This window comes from Trachinotus anak, unplaced genomic scaffold (genome assembly GCF_046630095.1).
Source record: "Trachinotus anak isolate AG129_WGS33_773 ecotype Australia unplaced genomic scaffold, CSIRO_AGI_Tana_v1 ptg000002l, whole genome shotgun sequence".
Classification (NCBI taxonomy): domain Eukaryota; kingdom Metazoa; phylum Chordata; class Actinopteri; order Carangiformes; family Carangidae; genus Trachinotus; species Trachinotus anak.
In genome coordinates, this window is record NW_027273853.1 from 20,584,627 (window position 1) to 20,608,082 (window position 23,456).

The 23,456-nt window shown below is 42.1% G+C and overlaps 1 protein-coding gene across 2 annotated transcripts; it reads left to right on the plus strand.

The window, feature by feature from the left end:
• The first annotated feature begins 319 nt into the window (after positions 1-319).
• Positions 320-23,456, plus strand: LOC139636778 (protein arginine N-methyltransferase 8-B). Of its 2 annotated transcripts, XM_071505097.1 has the most exons (11): positions 320-743; positions 848-1,170; positions 5,370-5,639; positions 7,242-7,397; positions 11,731-11,794; positions 12,581-12,723; positions 13,768-13,855; positions 15,197-15,312; positions 18,102-18,252; positions 20,801-20,922; positions 21,371-23,456. In XM_071505097.1, exons 2-11 carry the CDS (start codon positions 1,102-1,104, stop codon positions 21,452-21,454), a joined length of 1,263 nt encoding a protein of 420 aa, XP_071361198.1. In that variant the 5' UTR covers positions 320-743; positions 848-1,101; the 3' UTR covers positions 21,455-23,456. The 2 variants fall into 2 exon arrangements, with proteins under 2 accessions (XP_071361198.1, XP_071361188.1); XM_071505087.1 differs by having other exon boundaries at positions 320-1,170.

A 23,456-nucleotide genomic window follows, 5' to 3' on the forward strand; every position in this document is an offset into this window, starting at 1 on the left:
ATTCTGGTTCAGTAAAAGTCAAACAAAAGATGAAATTGCAAAGAATAATGTCACAGCAGCGCTTTACAGTGGAGTGCAGGGAGAGATACTGCATGGATGTAACAGCTGGGAGAAGAAAGAGGCATCAAGGAAAAAGGTGTGTGTGTGTGTGTGTGTGTGTGTGGAGGATATCCTGCTTCATCTCTGGAGTGACCAGAGCAGGTGAGCCATAGAACTGGCGTGCAAACAGCAGCCCGCTCTGATAATGCCTCTCTGGCCAGTGAGACAGGAGTGGTCACTCCCTTGTACTCTCTCTCTCTCTCTCTCTCTCTCTCTGTGTGTGTGCGTGTGCGTGTGCGCGTGTGTGTGTGTGCAACCTGAGCACAGAGCGTCCTCGCTTTTCAGCAGAGAGTGAACCAACTCCAACTTTCTGTGGACAGGCGGCGGTCAGCACTTTGCGGGGATGGAGAGCGAATGAATGGGCGCAGAGGAGCCACACTAGAGATGATGAGCACACGGGGGGCTTCAATGGTGGCAGGGGCTCATAAGAAATTCGTGGGCACGTTTTGAGAGTCATCAGATTTCTGTGCATGTACTCAGCAGCAAGTCCTTCCACTGTGTGAGGCAGCGGCGGCTGCAACGCTCCTATTTTTAGAAACAATGTTGCGGAAGAGGAATCAATCAAACTGGGGCTAAAACTGTAGTTTCATGACAATCTGCCATTAGTGCTGCGGTCTTCTGAGATTCCCATCTGCGCTTACCAGGTCATGGGATAGGACGTTAGCCTACATTTATATCTTTCTTTTTTTTTTTTTTTTTTCTTTTTTTTTAATCACAGCTGATGCCTAATGATGCCTTTTCCTCTCAGGCTCTCCAGGAACCGGTGGACTGCAAACTTTTGCACCATGGGACCCTCAACACTTTATAGCAACAGTGGCTGCAATGCTTTTGGGACCTCGTATAGTTTTGTGTCTCTGCACAGTCTTGTAATTCCTAAAGAACACTGCAGTTTGGGATGTGAATGAGAATTATTTGATGATAAAGAACCAAAGAGCCTGAGAACCGTATTTTTTCACCCCCCCTCTTCTTCTATCAAGTGCAAGCACATTTTTGCTGGCTCTTATGGGAATTAAGCACTCGTCCCGCTGCATGCTCCTCAGGAGAAAAATGGCGGAGTCTGAGAGCAGTGAGGTAAGTGTGACAGGCATCTTTTATTTTCCTGACTAAAAGGAGAGAGCTCAGTGTGGTTTTTCTTTTTTCTTTGGAGTCCTAAATGCGCCCTGCAGCATGTGTCCTACCTTTAGCAGAAGTTGCATCCCGGACAAAATGCAGGATGCTGACTGCAATCTGAGTAATGAGTCTGTCCAAAGATGTTTACCCCCCACCCCCCCGACAAAACAGGCAGTTTGTGCCGAGCAGGCGCAAGGGAAGTGACATTTCTTGCATAGTCTTAATGTTCTCATTTTAAAAAAATTTTTTTTTACCCGTGTAGCTCCCAAGGTGGGGATGCTGTGCAGGGACTTCAGTGTGAGGATTTCACTTGTATTGTACTGGACAGAGCAGTGACAGGATGGGAAAAAAAACTATCTATTCTCCCGCCAATCAGAGAACCCTTAGACATCTAAATATATGTGCGTCAGATTACTTAATAAAGCAGTTTGTAACGAGGACCGTCCTGTGAGAAATAGCCTGCGTTTGAACGGGAGGGAGTGCTGCTGCCTGACGCTGCGCTGAGATCGGAATTACTTGCGCTGTCCAAGGTACTGCAGCACCTTGCAGAGGAGGCGGAGAGCGCTGGGACTTGATGTGAAAAGCAATTTTGCAGAAAGTAGGATGAGCAAAAGGCATTCTGTGTCTTTGGCTTTCCCAAATTGGCACGATGGGACTCTGAACGGGGGATCCCCAGGAGGAGCGAGGTACTAGTTTAAGCCCAGCTTTCACAGCCCCTCTTGTACTGCAATTTCCCCAAATGCACATTATGCGATCCCACATTTGAGGGAAGAATCCATCCACACCGGCTCCTTTGTATTGGGCTATAAATTCAGCACAGCACAACATGATCCCTATGTTTTATTGACTCCTGTGCCACATCTGTATTCACCATGTGGCTGGTTACTGTAGGAGAGGTGCTGATTTATTTGAAAGTACTGCTTAGAGGATTCAAATACCCTGTGAAGTTGTAGACAGCCTCATGTTGCTTCCTTATACATTATTCATCAGAAGACGTTTCCTCAAAGCAAGTTTATTCATGGAAGAAGCTCTCTTCCTCAAACTCTCAGTGTTTATCAATAGGCTCATAGGTCTGAAGGCAGAGGCACCTGATACACTGTAATAACAGGATACTGGCTGGATGAATGGAGCTTTCCCTTATCAGAAGCATCTAAGAGGTGGTTTTTTTTTTTTTCATAACATGAAAAATGAAGATGCCGATTTCCTTTGATTGTGATAAAGTAAAAAGCCTTTCCTCTCGAAGGCCATCATCAGTGCTGCAGGTGATTTTTTTTTTCTGATATACAGTAAAACTTCATTAATACTGACATAGACTTCACCCATAGCCCAACCCCTGACATCACCACCGACCTCAGGAGTAACAATATACAAACAGTGGTCAACCTCGACTCTGCAGAGTGCGTGACATAATAACCAAGTGAAGGTCCTTCTCAAATAACAAGCCTCACCTCAGCGTGGAGGTGAGGATCCAGTCTGAAATAGAACCTCAGATGTGTTGATCTGTGTTAAGGGTCAGCAGCAAGGACATGCGCCACCCTCTCCTTCCTGTGTCGGGGCATCTCAGTTACACTCACTGCAGCTGCTCTCCTCTGACCGTACCGCACCCCAAGTCTACTTTAATCTATCCGTTACTGACACCCTGTAGTGATGTTGTTTTCTCTGCACTGCAACTTCTGATTCTGTATTAAACTTGGCGTCTTTAATCACCTCCTCTGTGGCCCTGTCTTGTAATTATTGACTCTGAGTGTTGGCTTCTAGCCAGCTGTTTATCAAATGTTGACTTATTTATTTATTTTATTGCTTTTGGTGTTGTAATTTTTTTTTTTTTCGATGCCAAGATTTAATCTGATCTGCAGTCTTTACACCTATGTAAGACGTCAGTTGTTAAATGGAGACATTTGATTAAATGCATCAATTAAAACACAAATTCAGGCAGTCACATTAAAGTTACCTCGATGACCTTAATGATTGACATGCTGTGAGAATATCTATAACAGACATAATGGGTTGCGGTGTACTGAGCCTCTGCAGATCAACACCATGGCTTAATGGATTAAGAGAAGTTCAACAGTTGGTCTAAATTAAAAGTCAAACCTTTATTAAGTGTGTCATCTTTTACATAACAAACTAATCACAACTCTCTAACCTTTACCGAGCAGAAACATTAATGTCACGCAGTGTTTTTTTTTCCTCATTTCTCAGCAGATGGTACTCAGCATTTATGTAACTTTTTCAAAAACAGTTTTCATGTTCAGATGCTCTGTCACTAATGTTATTCGTACCAGTCAACTTCAAATAGAATTTTCATACAACTTTAGCTTTACATTTTGCATCATTCTATTCGCCGCTGATTTATTCAATCATGAATTCATTCATTCAGTCGGTAGCTGCAGTTAATCGACCAGTGTTTGGCAAGTGCAGCCAGCAGCTCGGTGCTTACAGTGGTGCTGGAAGGTAAATGCTAAAGTCAGCATGCTAACATGCTCACTGTGAGAATGCCACCATGCTGATGTTTAGCAGCTGTAATGTAAACCATGTTCACTGTATTAATTTAGGTAATTACCACTCAGCACAAAGTGCATCTGAGGCCGATGTGTTTAGTTTTGCAGTTATTTGGTCATGATCCAAAGAATTTGACAAATTTAAATCTTGACCTGATGACTGGGCTTGGATGAAAAAGTCAGGGGATCACCAACATGACTCGTCAATGAGCGTTAATGTCTGCAACAGATTTCTTGGTAATCCATCCAATGGCTGTTGAGATACTCCAGTCTGGACCAACAGACAGACGTCGCCATAGAGCTTCACACAGCATGGCTTCTACTCTGCACGAACACCACCCCGGTCAGCTTCAGCCTGGATGCACCGTGTTATGACCGGAAATGTTCACACATCATTTTCTTGGTCACCAAGTCCTGGTCTGTGCTGCAGCAAAGGGGAAGAGACAAATAAATACTCAGTGAGGGTTATTTTGAAGAGATAGATACAGGTGAGTGGAGAAGGAGGAGGTACAGAAGAGCGATTGACTTGCATAAGGAAAAATCAATTCCACTGATTGAAATCTGAAATTAAGAAGCAGGCCTATGTGCCACACAGTGCTGTCGTTGTAAACCACAGCAGTATGGGTTCTTCTATTAATGAGGCCCACCTCACTGACTCTGCTGTATGGCTGTTCTATCAGGTCAAGCTGAAGCATTAATGACAAATATTGTCATTTAACTGAAACTGAAACAATAAACTGAAACTGCCTGGAATCAGAGTGGGTTTGGACTTAATACTGCAGGTTCTTGTTGTAATTACAACACTTCAGCTGAACATGTCTCTGCTGCCCATCGCCTCAACAATGAAGCTGCTTTTCCACAAGCTGGAATTCCTCAGTTACAGGTGACGATATGTGAGGCATGTAAATCGCAGATCTGAAAGATACAGTAGCAAAACTTAAAAGTGCAGGGAATGGTTTAAATTCTAGCAGCAGCATGTTTCATAGTGCGCTGCAAGATCAGACAGATAGAGGCAAAACTGAGGAGGCAATAACAATAGAAGAAAGATGTGTAGAAAAGATGGTGTTTATGCTATGCCTTCATAGACTACCATTTTTTTTCTAGATAAAATATCAAATATATATACTGTTGTAATACAGAGATATCCCTGTCAGCCATCGAGAAACACATATTTCTGTCCAGCTTTATGTATTTTTAGAAGCCTGAAAGTTGGAATGAGAATAAACACCAGAACGGTTCCCTGGCTCAGCACTGAGATGCTGTTTCTCCATCCCTCTCTCTCTCTGTCAAACTGACACACCAACACACACACACACACACACACACACACACACTTCATGGCTAGACCTTCCCAGCATGCCTTAGAGGTGATAATCAGGGCATTATGAATATACCTTCTGTGCAGAGCACAGCCCTCTTCCCTTCTGCCTTCTGCTGACAGACTGTGAGTGATCAGTGATCCTCCAGACCCTGTGGGCTCTGACAGATGAGCTGAGAGGCATGAGAGCAGATAAAAATATTAAGGGGAGTGGATAATGAGTCTAAGCCAATTACTGTCCTTGAATGCAAACCATACTCCAAAAAGGAGTTGGACTAACAAAAGTCCAGAGTCATTGACCTTATTAAAGACTTCTTTCTCTTTTATCTCTCCCTTTCTAGCCGCCGCAGTCGCAGCCACAGCCACAGCCACAGCCACAGCCACGGCCAATCCGCATTATTCCATCCCAGTCGGCACAGCCCACCTCGCTGCCCAAGCCTGTGCCTTCCATCCAGCATGCCCAACGGCCTCCTCTCCCGCCACACACGCCGCACGCTGCCAGCCTCCCAAGCTGTCCGGGGCGGGGCAAAATGGCCAAGTTCCTTAATCCAGAGGAGATGACCTCACGGGACTACTATTTTGACTCTTACGCCCATTTTGGTATCCATGAGGTACGCCTGCATGTCCTATCACAGTGAGAATCACTGAGTCTTTTCTCTTTTCTTATTCCTGTAGCTTTTACTGCCAGTGATAATTAGACAGATGTGAATCATGCATGATAACTCTTTGTCATCAAATACAAACATGGGCTCTTGCACTACCTGTAGTTAATACTTGACCCATGTGGAGTATGAATCTTCATTGACACAGTCAGATAAGGGTAAACACAGCTCCACATAGATTTATAGGTTTTTGCAGTAGCATAAATTCAATAATAAAACTCTTGTAGACACAGATGTTTACTGAAGAGGTCTATTAATGCAAACAATTTGTTTTTCACGTTGCACAAGGTGCAGTTGTCCCTTGCATCTCCAACTGTGTTTGGAGATGCATCTAGATTAACATTGAACCAGATGTAGTTGACATTTACATGGCCTCTTCGCTTCCCCATAAATGGCTTAGATAATAGAGTTAGACCTCTGACTTCCTGTTTGATCACTGGTGTGGCTTCTCAGTGAACCTCAAGCCGAGTCACAGTGACTGCAGATCACAGTTATGAACCCTGTGGATAAAATGTCATCATAACCAATAGGAGTGATGGTTACATTATGAACGTTCAAAACTGTAAAAGTTACAAAAGAAAAAAAATCATAACAAATGTAAATTAATCTTGTAGCAGTAACACTAATATTTACCCTGTTTTTATGCTGATGTTGATCTCTATGTCTTTCTTCTTCTCCTCTTAGACATAATTGTTTTAGACATAATGATGATTTAATGATGTGTGACTTTTAGCTCGCCCTCCTGATCTGTACTGCCCCATCAACCAAGAGCTTTATGTCGTAGATAGTTAGGGCCGCGCTTGTGGTTTCGGTCAGCCAATCCCATCAAAGCACAGGAGATCTGAACCTCGTCTGAGAGAAATTTCTGCTTGGGAGGCTCAGCTCAGGGCAGATGCACGCTTAAGCTCTACACACAGTCTGGATTTGATGGAGAGTGGCTGGGGAGTGGTGCAGTTCTGATTAGGAAAATGCTTGTTCAAAACTCCTGAAAGTTTTTCAGTCTTGATCAACAACCAGACATCATTTTTCTTTATTTACCTCATATTTCCACCATTCCTGATGATATTTGTGTCTTCCTACGTGGTTACCACCTCCCTCCGAGTTCAGCTGCACTCCAAAGAGAGGAGACAGAAGGTGTTAGAGGCATCTTAAAAAGAACACGTTTCTCATGTGACCTGCAAGATGAATTTTTTATATTTTAGGAATGTAGGTCAGGTGTATTTTTGTCATTTCTGAACATTCTTCACACTCACATAGAGAGAGAGAGAGACAGAAAAAAGGTGCAGTCAGGCTGATCCTGCAGGCTCATGGGGCTTATTCAGAAACACCAACCATGGATTTGAATGTAGAACCATACATCTGAGATGGAATAGCGTGAGATTAGGTGACGCCTGTGTGTTATTTGTCACTGCTCCGCTGCAGGTATCACAGCAAATCCAGACTCCCAGTGTCCAGCCAGCGTTTTTAATTCAACAAAACAAATTGTCACTCTCCTCAGGGGTTAGCCGTGTCAGCGTCTTCCTGATGTTATTTTCTCATATGCTGAACCAGGAGATGCTGAAGGACGAAGTGAGGACGCTCACCTACAGGAACTCCATGTACCACAACAAGCACGTCTTCAAGGATAAAATAGTGCTGGATGTTGGGAGTGGGACTGGGATCCTGTCCATGTTCGCGGCCAAGGCAGGGGCAAAGCACGTGTATGGGGTAAGACGTGTTTCCTTTCAGTGGAGCGTTATCATGCTGAACCATCGGGGCCTGATCACCGTGGAGACCAGCCTGACAAGCTGCTCACACCGCGAGCATGTAGGATATGTGTATGACGGCTTCTTTGTCTTTATCCGCACATACATTTGAAGTGCTTCCCTCAGAATCACTATCATCCTCAAGGAGTATCTAGTCTGACAGGCAGGTGATAAAACTGTGTGGCCTCTCAGGCAGGTTGACAGGCTGAGCCGTGGTGATTTGAGAGTCCTCGCCGTTATCGTGTACTGGAGCAGAAGTAATTGTTAGTCGGGGCATGTCTGAGAATACATGCTGGATACACACCACTAGGTTGGGATAACCATGTGGAACTTACTTTTGTTTTTGCTTCAGACGGCGCATATTTGCTTGAGGGGAGGAATGATTAACGTGGAGCTGCCAAGAGAGTTGTTCAGAGCTACTGGTTGACATTATGTGTTTATGTGTGTGTGTGTGTGACTTTGCCTCGTGTGTTTTTTTGCCTTCCCTCTTCTGCTGCTTCCCTCACTTTCTCTCTCCCTCCCTCCCTTCCTCTCACATCCCATTATGTGTGCTTCAACTTGAAATCTCACTTCAGTTTGTGCTTTAGCTCATATTTGTGTTACTGCTGTCCATCTGGCAGGGTTTTAGCCACATAAATGGGGCTAAGATTTAAAAGATTTAGTTCACTTTTGACTTAGATCCCTTCAGTTTTAGCTTTGCACCAAGGCGCCATACCTTTATGATACATAAAGCTTTGAGAGTGTGATATAAAAGTTGGGCCCGTGAGGAAGAAGGACTGGGCTGTGGGCCAACTAGAACATCATTCTATCATATGGATCTCGTTAGTGGCCAAAGAAAAGTGATAACTAACACTCTGGATCCAAGTAGCCATAAAAGACTCTTTGGCACTAAATACCATATGTCAGAGAGCTATATATCCTGATACACTATGCCCACATTTAATATCCCACATTTGTACCTCATTAATAAGTGATTAACATGAAAACTCATTCATATTTATTGATGTGAAATATAGCAATCAAAGCAAAATAATTTCTTCTTTTTTTTTTTCTATTTGTTTCTTCATCATATATAAAATATGTAAAGAAATCTGTGGTACATGCAACCCTTTGCTAAGGCTAATGTTATTTGTAGGACGTACCTGTGGCAAAGAGTTACTGGTTACATTGGCAAGGACAGTAAATTATTTATGCGTTCATTGTGGTCATATAGTGAACACTCAAACACTCAGACCAAAGGAGCACCACCCTGGGTCAACCAGGAGATCATTGTGGACGAAAGCTTAAACATGTGATTTAATATCTATCAGGCAGGCTCAGTTCACATTGACAGGATCTGATTCCGCCTTGTACCAATAAATCATGTAGCAACTGACAATTCACAAGAGTTAATACCTGAAAGACAAAAGTGCCAATGTAAATGAGTTGTGAAGTTTATGTAGTTTTGTAACTTTGAAGACAGTTGCCAACATTTTTCAGTGAGTGCACTCTCAAGTGGATGTGTCTCTGCGTGCAGTGAGTGGAAGAGGACAGAACCACCTTCAGAGACATCTGAAGTAGGCTTTAGGTACTTCCACTGAAAACAGCTGGTAACAGTGAAGAGAGCCAGATACTGTTCTAAGAATTGGAGACACCGTAAATGGGCCAGAATGAGTTGAGGTCAATGAAACTCCTGACATTCACAGATCAGAGGGACTCAAAGGAGTTGCCCATGTTACTTTGTTTCCCTTGCATGTAACATTAAGCAAATGTGCCTGATTAGCTCCTTTAGCTCCACTTTAGAGCTGCTAAAGTGGATATAAAATAATGTTGACTAGTATGTTAGAAGATTTACTCTGTTCTTACTTTACTTCACGAGGGGAGAAGTGCCATGACACCTGGGTGAAGTTAGAAACTTGTACTTGCTGTGTCTCCAGAGAGAAGGCCTTGTGGGAGCCTGCAGGGGTGAGTACAGTGACAGTGACTCTTCCTGACACCAGTGAGAGGTGCATCGTGTGAGGGGGTGTTGACTGTAAACACGCCTCCAGGCGTCAGTACTCCCACTGACGCGTGACTGTGATGGACACATGGCTAATGGCTGTCTCTTCTCTCTTCAGCAAGACGTGAGGAATCATTGCCAATTAGAGGACTGGCGTTGGCAGCCCCATTATCACACACTGACGGCACAGCAATACGCACATACATGCAAGTGCGCGTCTTCCTACAGCTGGTGTAACATTAGGTATTGCTGTATGTTTACACAGTTGATACAGCCTGATTTTTAATGGGCAGATGCATCAGTGCTGTGTCAGAAGGCTGTGGGCGCCACCAGCAGCGTCCTGACCGGCCCTCTACTAATAGGCAACAGAGAACAGGGCAGCTCCAGGGAGGCAGAGTTAATGTGAAGTCCTGCATACTGCATGCACGCTCAGTGGGAAAACTAGAGACTTCGGCTAGAAAATTCATTTCAGTATGCACTACGCAACAACAAGAAATATTCCTTCATTTGTCCACCTGACACTTAGTGTCTTGCCCATAAAGCATTTCTAATCAGTTCCTGCCCCCAAAACAAAAGACTCCATAGACCTCATTCTTCCACGAAAGTCCAGGGCACAGCTGAATGCTTCAAGCTCTCTCCACAAGGGTCCCTGTCTGGCTTTGGCTTTTTATGACCCAGAGCACCTAGAGTTCACTGAAAAGTCAATCTGCTTGATTACCACCAGATGGATTTCTCCGGCAGCATGAATAAGTCTGCACCCCTCTGACAAACTGAGTCCCTGAGTAGGTGGGACAGAGTGAACACACAATCTATACTCTGTACCTGATTAACTGATAATGTAGAAGCTCGGCACTGAGAAATGCTTCCTGCTGAATTATGTCCTTGTTTTGTTTGAAAACTGCCTACTAGAAGTGTTCGGAGTTTATTCTTTTTATACCTCCGTTAGAGCCGGCAGCTCAATAAATCAGTCATGAGCCATGCATTGGTGGGCAGAACAGGAAGTAACAAAATATACGGGGCAAGCAGCTCAGGATTCACAAAAGAGAGGACAGAAAAGAAAAGGGCATGAAGGAAAACGTGACAGAGATGCAGACATTTAAGGAGGAGATAAATGGGACAAAAGCAGGGGGGTGAGAGCCATTTAAAAGAATTTAAAATGTCAAAAGAGTAATGAAAGTAAATTTGAAGTTCCAATTGGAGCTAAATGGCTGGTTGTAGTTAAGTAGTGACTAATGGTCACTGTGATTACATTAAGTAAAATGCTGTGGCAGCACTTCAGCTTCAGTTATAGTGTAAATTCTTCTCTTCTCATACTGTCCACTACTTTCAAATTGACCCGAGGACTCTTTTTGCAATGCTAAATTCACCTCAGTGCAGGACGCCAGACGGTGATCCCTCTTTTGCCAGCACCTGCTGCCTTCAGGCTCACAAGTCACAGACATACTTAAAGTGATAAAAACTTTCTTACTGCCATCAAACACTGCTCACCAGCCCAGAACTGGCAAAGATCCAGCTGCCCAGTTTTCTGCTTTTCAGTCTTGTTTGGTTTATAGAAATAAAGTAGTCACAAGAGGTTCATCTTTTCTAATCATGTGCAGGCTGGTTTTATTCAGGACAGGAGTGGAAGTCGTCCACAGAGAGAGACTAAACAAAGCTGATCTTGTTTTGAACCCCAGTGTTCAGCTTATGGGTGGCTGCAGAGTTGGACAGACCTTCTTGCTAGCAGCAATAAAAAAAAAAAAAAAGACTCAAGTCTGGACATTATTTCAAATTACAGAAGTAGTTGGAGCGCACTGTGATAAATCCACAGAGGAATGTGAACATGGCAAAGGGTGAACGTCACTGCCTGAAAAGCGCCACACATGAGACGTAAATGATTATTGCTCTTCCTCGAACTAAATGTCAGGATTTAAATCAGGTGAAATAGTGTTCTTAATACAAGGGGAATTAACAAGGGCAACAAATCCTCCAACCTCCAACCTAAATGACTTTTATCCCTCTATCTCACAGAGAATTTCCTGAATTAGTGCCCCCACGGCAGCAGGAGATATTCCACCAATAAACTGTTAAAATCACTGTTGAAAAATAATTGGTCATAGTTACAATTCTAAACATGTTTTTAGGGTTATGGAACGATTGTCGATCAAGGGGAACGGACACAGTGTTGATTGTTGGTTGCCACCTGACTTTCTCCTTTACTCCTGTCACAATTACTACGGCCACCGGATGACTTCTTCACTCGTAAACTACATGAAAACTACATGCGAACACGTACACTCAGTTAATACATTTTTCTTTTTTCTTTTTTTCCTTCCAGATTGAATGTTCCAGTATATCAGAGTACTCAGAGAGGATCATCAAGTCCAACCACCTCGACAGTGGTAAGAGCCGCAGCTGTTCCTTATCTCTCCATTTTGATGACACTGCACTTCATCTTCAGTGAAGGGAGACACAGTCCAGGTTACGGTCATGATGAAGAGGAAGGAGACACATGAGGAGAAGAAGCGGAAGGGTGGTGGCTGTTCAGGATTTGTAATGAGTGTTAATCTGAGAGGATGGTCCAATTCAGAATCTGTTTGTCATTCCTTACCACACTGGGATGGCTCATTTGTATTCACTTGCATTAACATGCTTTCAACTTATACAACTTCACAGCGTATCTCGTAGCATATAACACCTCTGCAACTTTGAAAACAAATTTACTGCCAAGCTACTGGCTGTGCACATCCCAAATAATAGTAATTGAGAGTAGAGTAACACTATATGCATTCCGGGTTTTGGACAAGCAGGAAGTAATCATGAAACTCTTGTATCACCAGGGAAACTCTTCAGTAACTTCCTGCCAAAGCAGAGCAAGCAAAGCTGAAGTCAGCTAACCACAGGCACTGTGAAGTAGGACCCAGCAAGGATGATTACCATAAGAACAGCAGGGCTGCCATGGTAGCACATACTGTACAAATGGATTTCTTTCTTTCTTTTTCTTTCTTTCTTTTCTTCTTTCTTCCTTTCTTTGAATTGAACTTCATACATCTCATATTGAAGACTTGTTGTATTTGTCTTGTTGAGTCTCTTCCTATCATCATAAATACATTTTTAGGCCTGACTCTTTTCCTCATGCCAAAATACAAGTACTGATTATACTTTAACAGATACATTATGTGTTTCAGTGATCACCATCTTCAAAGGCAAGGTGGAGGAGGTGGAGCTTCCTGTTGAGAAGGTTGACATCATTATATCCGAGTGGATGGGCTACTGCCTCTTCTATGAATCCATGCTCAACACTGTCATCTTTGCCAGGGACAAGTGGCTGGTATGATGTATGGAGTCTGTGTGAGTGTGTGGCATGATATTGTTTGTTCATGTATCCCATAATAACATCAGGGGCTCATGACAAAATAAGCCATAAATGTAATTTGTAGAAAATAGTGTAACAGCCCCAAACATGGGATATTTAATAACATCTAGGCAAAACGTTTCTGACTCTAAAAAATAACTGAACAGATAACCTCATAATGTCAAAAGTATAGCAGCTGTGGCACTTTTAAACAGTGATTTCCAACCTTTTACGTTTGTGACCCCTTAAAAAGAAGCACTGTGTTGGTGCACAGTGTTTTTATGCTTGTTGAATATGAATAATTTACCAGAAACACAAAAAAGAAATATGTTTTTTTCTTCTTTGCTCTGCTGTTCATATGGAAGCTGATTACCGCCACATCAAAATAAAGTTTATTATTATGCTTAGTGGGTTTTTTTAAAATTATTATTCAGATAACTGTGTAATAGATGTGTCACTTTTTCTTTAGTATGATGTAATAAGCCCTTCTATAATTAAGAACACATAAATTTGCTGGTGAGAAATTTCAGAATTTTCCCTTAATCATGAATAATCCATCTCACGACCCCTCAGCATGATCTTGTCCTGACCCACAAGTTGGGAACCACTGCTTTTTACTGTAAAGGGTTGTTTATTAGCTACAAGGTTCTACAGCTAAAACCAGAGATAAGTTAACTTCATGGCTAATTACTAAACTCAATAGTGTAATAATTATGACTTTTACAGAAATAAAACTTGCAATAGTAGGTTTTATTATATCAATAAGAAGTCTATAATGTTAGCATGATTGTTACATTACTCTACCTCATATTTCTACTTGGTAATTTTTATTACTGGATATAGTTATAGTCCTGTAGTTATAAATCATGAACAGTGACCACAGACGGAACAATAACACCCCAATAATTTCAACATGTTCTTGGCTGAGAAATTAAATGTCACTGATGCTGTAACGTGGACGTTTTATAATGTGTTCGGGATTAATTGCTGAGCTATTTCCTCGCCTCATTTGTCAAACAGAAACCCGGTGGATTAATGTTTCCTGACCGTGCCTCTCTGTATGTGGTGGCCATTGAGGACAGACAGTACAAAGACTTTAAAATACATTGTAAGTTCAGTGTGAGAGTGTGTGTATGTGTGGGAGGTGAGCGTGCCCATTACCTGAACTTGTACTGTGAGATGCCACTTACCTGTACTGTGCCTGGTGTACTTTGCATAGCTCTTGGGTGGCTATAACCAAGATTATGTCTTTACATTATAAATGAACCCTGGATGCAGAACATCATCCACACCTCCATATTGCACTCACACAAATGTGGGTGCACTCATACAGTACGCAACCTCGCCAGCTCTGCAAATGATTTTGAACTTTTCCTCAGGCATAACACTGGGGGCGATAATTGATATTGTAAGTCAACAAGCCTCTCCATCTCTGTATCATCCCACTCTAAACGCTGCCAGGAGGACTGTGGGCGGCGTTTTGCTGTTGGACACAAAGCATAGGAACATCGCCAAAGTCAATGTTAAGCCAGTGCCCAACCTAGATGACAAAAGGCAAACAGAACCACAGCCTATGGGCCTCCTACTCAACACTCCTCCATACATCTGGGAAATTATACAACCACAGTGCACCAGATAATATCTGCAGAAAATCATATCACGTTGACTCACGAGCCTTCATATCATGTCTGGATACTTCAATTTAGTCTGCCAGTATACTGTAAGTCAGAAGTATACATATGGCCAGACTGAAGTGAGTGGTGAGACATATTGTGCACATATTGACCACAAACTTCTTTCTCTCCAGGTAGACACCTTTAGACTGGGTTTGAAGTGGCCCTCTGAGACAGTCCAGTATTCTAAGAGCATCCTGTGGTCATTAGCGCTACTCTGGGCCGCACACTGCCTGAGTTAAGTGGGCAGCAAGAAATGCAAATACAGTACATTACTGAAATCCCCGGTGGTTTGTGACCTGTTCATTATCACAGGCCCTCGACGCGCTCAAGTAGTTCTCTCCTTTCGGGTCATGACGGAGATGTTTGCTCACACACTATTTTCAGGAGGTTAATGAATAATGTATGGGATGATTAAGCCTAAGCAGCAAGGCTATCCCAGGCAAGAGTGGACTCTGTGTTCGAGGAGACTCATATTTACAAATCAATGCAATGTGACTTTCATCTGTCAAAATGAAAATTGTTCCAAAACAACAGGGGTAACTCTAACTCTGACCCTAACTCTAGGGTCATAGATCAGATTATTCTGGGAAGTTCTGTGAACAAAGGTGCAACTACAGCTGCATCCCAACTGTTAACACCTCCTGTGACTTTTCCCACTCTACAAACTGAATAAAAACTTGGAAAGAAGGAAAGCATTGCATATGTATGTAATTTACAAATATCAGATAAAGATATATTGAAATAATTTGATGATGATGTATCATATTTAACAGGGTGGGAGAATGTATATGGCTTTGACATGACCTGTATCCGTAACGTGGCGATGAAGGAACCACTGGTGGATGTAGTGGACCCCAAACAGGTGGTGACCAACTCCTGCTTGATCAAGGTTAGTAAAATGTTGATCATATTTTGGCTGATGGCTGATAGGTGTTTTACCACACCTGGCTAAATGTCAGCTGTCATCATTCTGTGACCAAGACACACACAGCACTGTGCTAAGTGGGACATTTTACAGTGTTGAACTAAACTTGTCATTGCTTCGTGGTGGATAAACTCTGTAATGGAGACTGTAATTGCCATTTACTATGCTGCAACGTTCTAGGCCACTTAGGCTGCAGAGTATCTTGTTTTGACTCGTGTTACACTGAATTAAATCCAAACTTATTTTGAAAACTAAATGTACTTACATTTCAGGCAGGACGACGGTTAATTTGCGTGTACCAGCATCACAGCAGATGAGCCGATCTTACATGTCAACCTGGCCTATTACCGCCTTGATGCTCTACATACTTGTAGTTCTAAATCTATTGCCTATCACACAGTGTTGTATGGATCCAAACTCTGCTGACTTCCCATTAGTGCAGTTTTATCCAAAGCACTAAACTGTTTTACGGCATAATCACCTGTCGTTAACTATAACTATAAAACTGTATTCTAACACTTAACAGCAAAATAATAGAAAAAGAAGCATAAACTTAGTACAGTCCGCTACTCAACATATGCACTGACACACTATTGTATAAACCTGAATAAACTTAGAATGTAAATAATATCCACAGCATATTTCGCCAAAAAAGGATATGTACACACACAAAGTTTTCAACAGTGATTTACTGCTCCTGGTCCTGGATTTCACCCATAGCTAGACAGCAAATTATTGTTAGCTCAGTGGGTTATTTGAAAAACACCACGAGCCAAAGTCTTTAAATGCTGCTCTTTCTAGAGCCCCATGTCTGACGTGTCTACTTATGGTTGCTAAGATATGATTAGACAATTGCTGTTGGGGAAGAGGTTTAGTATAATGTAGATTGTAGATGTTCAGATTTCCATTTTTTCTGTGCGCTTGTCCTTCATGTTGGATTAAAAGCTGAGGTAAAGATCAAGGATCAATTTCAGTTTAAATTCAATCACATCACCAAGTGCTCAAGTGCTCATCATGTAATGTAACCGAAGGCTCCATAAATAGACCTTATGGCGAGATTGCATTTCAAGTTTGCCACAACTAACTATTATGGGGTGATAATGCACACACACACACACACACACACACATACACACAAATTTTACTATAACTACCCAGCGACACTGACCTTGATGTGTGGCCATTGCCCAGTCTGTGCCTCTCACCGTGTGGATTAGACTGATCAGGCTGCTGTGCCATGCATGTCAATAGCAGCCTGTCTCGTCCTCCTGATTGTGCTCCTTGTCAAACTGACCTTCTTATCGCTGGCTCTGATTAGACAGCTCTGCCCCATCTCACCTCTGTCCTGGAGGAAAATTGCTGTACGATCATACCTCGACTTCAGCGTCTTTGCTGCTGATTGTGGATTATTTTTGTTTTCTTTGATATCAGGCAGACTTTCCTTTTAAATGCAGTAAGATATTACATGGAATCAGCGAGAGAGATCAGTCATGAGGGTTTAATCAAAATCCCTGTGAAGCTGGTGGGAATGCTGCTCATCTCTGGATCCTATGAAAAAGACAAAGCCTTACAGTTATGTTTCCCCCGCTGACAAGCTTTATTGTCTTTAAATGGATTACCACATGACCTCATTAAAGGTGTACAGCTGAGTGATAGTACACATAGGACCTCATGTTATTACACTGCTGCTTGAAACTTTGGTAACAACATTCAGTGAGGATCATTATCCAGTATAATCCTGCAAAAAACAATTTATTTAACATTAACAACCTGCATTATATTGCTCTTTTTTGCATTTGGAGTAACTGCGAACATTGCAACATTGCATTCCTTGCTGTCTTACACTTTGAAATATGACTTTGAGAAGTTTATATTGCATGACCACAGTAAATATCTGGTTAATGTGTTTATGGGAGTGATTATTTTTTAAAAGACAGCAGGGGGAATCTGACATGAATATTGAAATATTTTTATTGCCAATGAACATAAGGCTCATTCCTCCACAGCAAATGTGGCATCTGGCACCAAAGCCAATGAGCAAGCAGCAAATCTCTATTAGCACCAATGGTACATGAAACACGATTATCACACCTCTGCCTGCATGTTTACCCTTCAGCATATGGTTTCAGGTGAGCTGCACCCCCCCCCCCCCCCCCGTTACTCAGTTATCAAAGCTAACATAATATGTTGACACAGTGCTGTTCATATGACAGCAAACCAGGGTGTAGAACAACATGTTCTCTGAGCAAGGCCTAGAGGGACGACAAGGTATCAGATACCCTGTTAAACTGACTGGAACCAGGGGACCTACATAGATTTAGCTTGCTAGCACCATACATGAATAACACCTGGAGTCTGACAACAGAGCGTTCCCACAGGCATGACCCCAGACCCCAGACCCCTTCTCCTTGTCCTATCTATATAAGGGTTACTGGCCTCAATCTTGATGGTTATTAGGACTTTGGCACGGTTCCAGTAAGGTTCAGTGGAGACACTACTTTCCAGGTGGAAGGTGTCCTTTACTTCTTGACATTGTTCTTTTGGTCTCCTTCATGTCTTGTACATGACATCGCAAATCTGGATTTGTTTCTGCAGCAGTAGCTCTGCGGAAGCTTCATAGCATTAGAGTGGTATCTTCTCAGCTAGCCTGTTGCAAGAAAGCAAATAAGAATATTCCCCAGAATTTCATTAAGGACTTACACTGTCAGTTTTGTTGACATTGTCCACATGTGTCCATCTCTTTGTTCTTTCAGGAGGTGGACATTTACACTGTAAAGACTGAGGACCTCTCATTCACCTCATCGTTCTGCCTGCAGATCCAGAGGAATGACTACATCCATGCACTGGTCACCTACTTCAACATCGAGTTCACCAAGTGTCATAAGAAAACGGGTTTTTCCACCGGTGAGATACCTCACCCTTTCCCTTACTTTACAGCTGCACCTTTAAAGCATAAAAGCTGCACTACATCTATCTATCCATCTATCTTGTTTAGTGTTTTAAAGAGAAATATGAAACTTCAGCAATGAAATAGCGCCCTCCAGAGTTTAGATTCTGTATCCTGCTAAAGCCACTGACAGGAGAACAGAGTGGACTGAAGCTGTAGGTGTTTTTTGTTCCACATTAATGTTCTGTCTTAACCTCAGTTTGAGAGAGAGCGTCCGGGAGTGTCCAACATCACACTGTTATCATTTGTGGGACACATTTCCGACTGGTTGCAAGCACATTACAGTAAACACTTGCTGCAAGGGAGCAAAATGAGGGGACAAGGGAGGATATTAATGGACTTTTATGTCCAGCAGTGTTGGCATTTTAAAATATATTTATTAAAATTTACATTTTTACAGCTTCATTAGTCATTTACAATATTAATACATCTGAAGTAAAATGGGAGCACCAGGTTCAAAGCATTACAGTAACCAGACACAAATCTAAAGCTCTCTGTGCTTCCCAGCCTGCAGCCTGGGTGGCTTTCATACTAATAACTAACCCTGTTAGCTGGTTACTTCTGGATAGGAAGGATAGGACGTCTGGCTGTGTTTTGAGTGAATTCACTTTGCCATCTTCCCTCATTATAACTAGTAATACCTCTAATCATAGATGAAAGAGAGTTTTCTGATGTGGTCTTTGATGAGGCTTTAAAGGCAGGATCATTGTGTATTAGAGGCAGTTCAGATCAGGCTGACTGATCCAAACAGTGTTGGTTTAGCATGGTGTTGTAAGGCTGGCCTGGGTGTGGATGTGTCAAAATCTGTATGTGACTGACCTCTAGTGGTGTTTGAATGAAAGACAGTTTTAAAAAAATACCATATATTGAAACGAGATGTAAAGCAGAATGAATTGTCTCAAATGCTGATGTTTAGGCCCTCTGGTATTGATTACTGTGGGTAAACACTGAACATTTCAAAATGATGGCATCATCAGTTCCCACTTCCATTCTGCTGGTTTTCTGTAAGTTTGCCTGTCAAGCAAGTTTTCCAGTGTCAGACTTGAAGAGTCTTCGATATGGCTCTAAACTTACACACAAAGTGCCAAAGTGTGATTGATTCCCCTCACAGTCCGGCTCTCAGCCAAGGGGAAAAAGGCTGGTAGGGGTCAAAGATTACAATTCGTGCTGGTCAGTAGAAATGTCATCTCATCTGTTGAATTAGCATAAGAAACACGGCTAACTTGTCAGTGTCTTTATTGAGCTATGCCCATAAACCAAGAGCCAGGCCTGTGCAGCAGCCATGCTGATTGGCAGGCTCTTTTATCTATAGACTCACAAAGAGCTTGTGTATAAAGGCAGAGCTACCAGTCTGCACCAGGACAGCTGGCAGAAGTTTGATTTAAGTGCTACTGACCTTTTGAATCTCGGCCAAGCGATCAGTGACGGTCAGGCCGCTGGGGAATGCTCACATTTGTTTTGGGGCTTGGGTTTTAAGCTGTACCCACCTGTGTTTCCATGTGCACACACACACACACACACACACACACACACTGACAGATGAATGCACATAAGGTGGCACAATAGACACGACGTGAAACGGTAATGAAAGCAGATTGACTCGAGCAGCAGGCGAGAGGTCATGAATGCAGTCATGCATTTTCTGCCTTTTACTTCAGTGCTGTCATCTTGCACTCAAGAGAAGATACCTGCTCCTAACAACAAGCACACTGAGCCGATTCCCTGCTTCTGCTCCTTCCCTGCACAGTTTGTTTACTCTCTACCTGGCATTCACCTCAGATGGACAGGAGACTGTATAGGTATAATTGTCTCTCTCCTTTGGCCTCCTGACAACCTGTCCAGGTGTCTCTTCCCTCTGCCTTCTGCCCAGTCTATACTTGAATAGACATCACATGCTTGGCAGCAGTAAATGGAGGTTAACTAGGTGAAGTAATGATGCATTGATGTATTTACTGTTGCCTTTCCTCTGAGACATTTAGTTGGTGTGTTGCCAAAGTTTAAAACTTTGTTGCTACAACTTTCTTATAAGGCATCCTTTGTATGGGCTTACATTGTTACTAATGGCTTTCTTAATGGTTAAAAAAATTTACTAATTCTTTATAGATCAGTTATAAGCCATTAATAAAAGCAACTTTTGCATTGCCAGGTTGTGGAAAAATCCTATGGTCTTATTTAGTAACAATGAAGTTAAAAGTGTTGGTATTCATTATTATAAATACTCCTGGGTTTCACATCTTCTATTTAGGCAGCAGATATAAATATGAAGTCACTATTAAGAATTTTTATAATAATCTGAGGTTAATAGCTACATTTTGTTCCAGATCCTCTAGAATGCCTTCTGTCTGATCTATGAAGCGTCAGTACAATACAGATTTACCAGTCTTTACTAAAAAGTTATTAAGTGCAATTTCTAAACCTTTATAAAGGCTGCCCTAATAGAAAGAAGTAGAACTTCGCTCAAGATTGAAATGGCAGGTGTAAATTTTCTGTGTGTGTTTGTCCCAGCTCCAGATGCTCCATACACCCACTGGAAGCAGACGGTGTTTTACCTGGAGGACTATTTGACGGTGCGGAGAGGAGAAGAGATTACTGGCAGCATTGCCATGAAGCCGAATGAAAAAAACATTGTGAGTATTACAGCTTTCATACGGCGTTAGTAGTATGTGGAATTGTTACATCAATGACAACGACATCTGCCTTTGCTCAACTATTTTTTATATATGTCTAAGCAGCTAAGAAATGACTCATTTCCTGAGCTGCCTGCCCACAGCAGATTGTTCTTTCCTGGGTGTTGGATAGCGGTCAAGCAGGCAGCAGCACTGCAGTGACTTCCAGATAAACAACAACAGATTCTATTGTTGACCTTGTCAGTGTCCTCTCCCACCCCTCTGGGCTTTGTCTGACTCAAACAATCTGTGATTATTTAATACCACATTCTGCTGTCAGGTCAAAATGCAGAACCAGATAGCACTTTCTCATCTTACATTTTTTTTCCTCACTTCTTACTGCTTTTACTCCGTCATTACCTTCCATTTTTCTGAAAACCATTTTACTTTTCTCTCTCTGTTTCTGTAGCGCGACTTGGACTTTACCTTCGAGCTGGATTTTAAAGGGCAGCTGTGTGAAGCAGCCATATCTCATGACTACAAGATGCGTTAAGTTTGACTGAGGGGACCTCGGTGCCCCATCAAGTACAAGCCTTGAGCACCAGAGGGAGAGAGAGACACTCCCACGACCACAGACAGACACACTGAGTAATATCGAAGGGGCTGAGTGTAAGGGGAAAGACCAGGCCAAAGACCAGGCAGAGGTGGCCCCACTGACAATTTCATCATTGTCACTACAGTGTATGATGAAAGCAGGAAGCTACTGATGCTGACTGTTAAACAGTTCTGAATGTAACACCAACAAAAAGAGGTCAGGAATATTTTCTAGTCTCTATGAATGTTATAGATTATTGATGTACGTGTGGTGTGAGATGGAGTGATGTACCTGTGTGTTTTGTTCAGTATTCATTTTCCACAATAAACTTATGGAGGGAGAGTTGGCATTTTTAAAACACGGTAGAGCTCATCTAATGAAATACTGTGTTGTCCACACTCTGTTATAAGTAGATAATAAATTTAAGGCGTAGTTCTTATGTCATTCAATGTACTGTAGGGAATGATTGCCAGAGAAACATTTTTATTTATAGTTGTATCAATTTAGCAATGTTGGAAAAACTGACAACAATTGAAAACCACAGCCAAGGACAAACCTGCGTAGGTACGTACTGTATATGTATAATGTGAAAGGTAACGTGTTTGCATCGTCAGTGTACTAGTAGCTTTCTGTGAGTGTGTAATAGAAGGCGTCGAAGCTCACACTGGTGCACGGCTTGGACTCCTGTTGTGCCCCATGGTGTCAGTTTGAGCTGTGATGTTGACATGCCAATAACACACCTCCCCCATCCTAAATGCCTTGACCAAGTGCCGAAGTCTACCTAGTTCTGTTCCGCACTGATGCATTTAGCTGTTTTCTATAGTTTCCTGTACAGACACTAGCCTCTCTACTTTTATTGGTTTGAGATTAGATATGACTTAAAACACAGTCTCAAGCCATGAAGCTTCTTTAGTCTACATCTTGAAATAATTAATGTTAAGCACTTTCACCCTAAATATATGATGAATTCCTGTGTACCTCTTCTAAGGTACCTCTAAGAGGAGTGAGTTCAACAATGATGAAAACTGGAGACCTGCAGTTTTCCTGTGCTGGTCTTTGTTCATGTCTAATAAGATCAGGAATCGTGTCTCCTGCGCCATATATACAAGCTCCATGATGCGGTATTGGAGTTTACAGACTGTTTCCCAGTCTCCAGGTTTATTGAAGCAGATGAAATTTATCTTTCCACTTCACCTGTGCTCTTACTAAGGCCATTGCCAAGGTAGTCACTGAAGGGATTTCTTCAATCGAGACATGTTGATCTGGGCAAAAATTATCTGAAGGGGTGTTAAATACTTTTGAAACATCACTCTAATGTTCCTAGTGTTAGCCTCAAATATCTATCAAGGATTACAATATAAAATACAGTGATTTTTTTCTTGAAAGAGTTGAACTCTTTTCCAGATTGTAACTGTGTGTTATGATATTGTCCTGTCCAGAAACAGCCAAGAACCAGCCTCTCTTCTCATGTTGTCTACAGTGTGCACAGCCCAAAATAATTCTTTACAGGGCTGTCACCGAAATGTACAGTGTGAACACTGTGTCATTTATAGAGAAAGCAACTAATGCTGTTAACAATCAACAAAAAGGGCGGTCTCAACCTGAGCGCTGCCTCCTGAGAGCACACGGTCGGACTACTTCTGTGATCCTGTGTAATTTGCAATAATAGCAATACAATGTAATGAGTCATTAATGCCTACACTCAACTATACATGATAAGTAATCTTATTTATTTAGAATACTTGCTTGAAAAAGCACCTTTGGAATCTCTCCACAGGAACATGTCTGAGCAAAGCTGCTCAAAGGAAACACAAACCTTCATTGTCATATAATTTATAAGTCATAAATATTATAATAAATTGGCATGTTAATTCCACATGTATTACTTATACTGAATATGTTGTTTCACATATTGTTATGTCAACTTAAAAAACTGAATAAACAGCAATGTTCACACTCA

Excerpts from the sequence above, each read along its gene's own strand:
- LOC139636778 (XM_071505087.1), top strand. The coding sequence starts at position 1,102 with ATGGGAATTAAGCACTCGTCCCGCTGCATGCTCCTCAGGAGAAAAATG. Across the intron at positions 13,856-15,196 it reads CAAAGACTTTAAAATACATT|GGTGGGAGAATGTATATGGC; the intron begins GTAAGTTCAGTG and ends CATATTTAACAG. Across the intron at positions 20,923-21,370 it reads AGCCGAATGAAAAAAACATT|CGCGACTTGGACTTTACCTT; the intron begins GTGAGTATTACA and ends CTGTTTCTGTAG.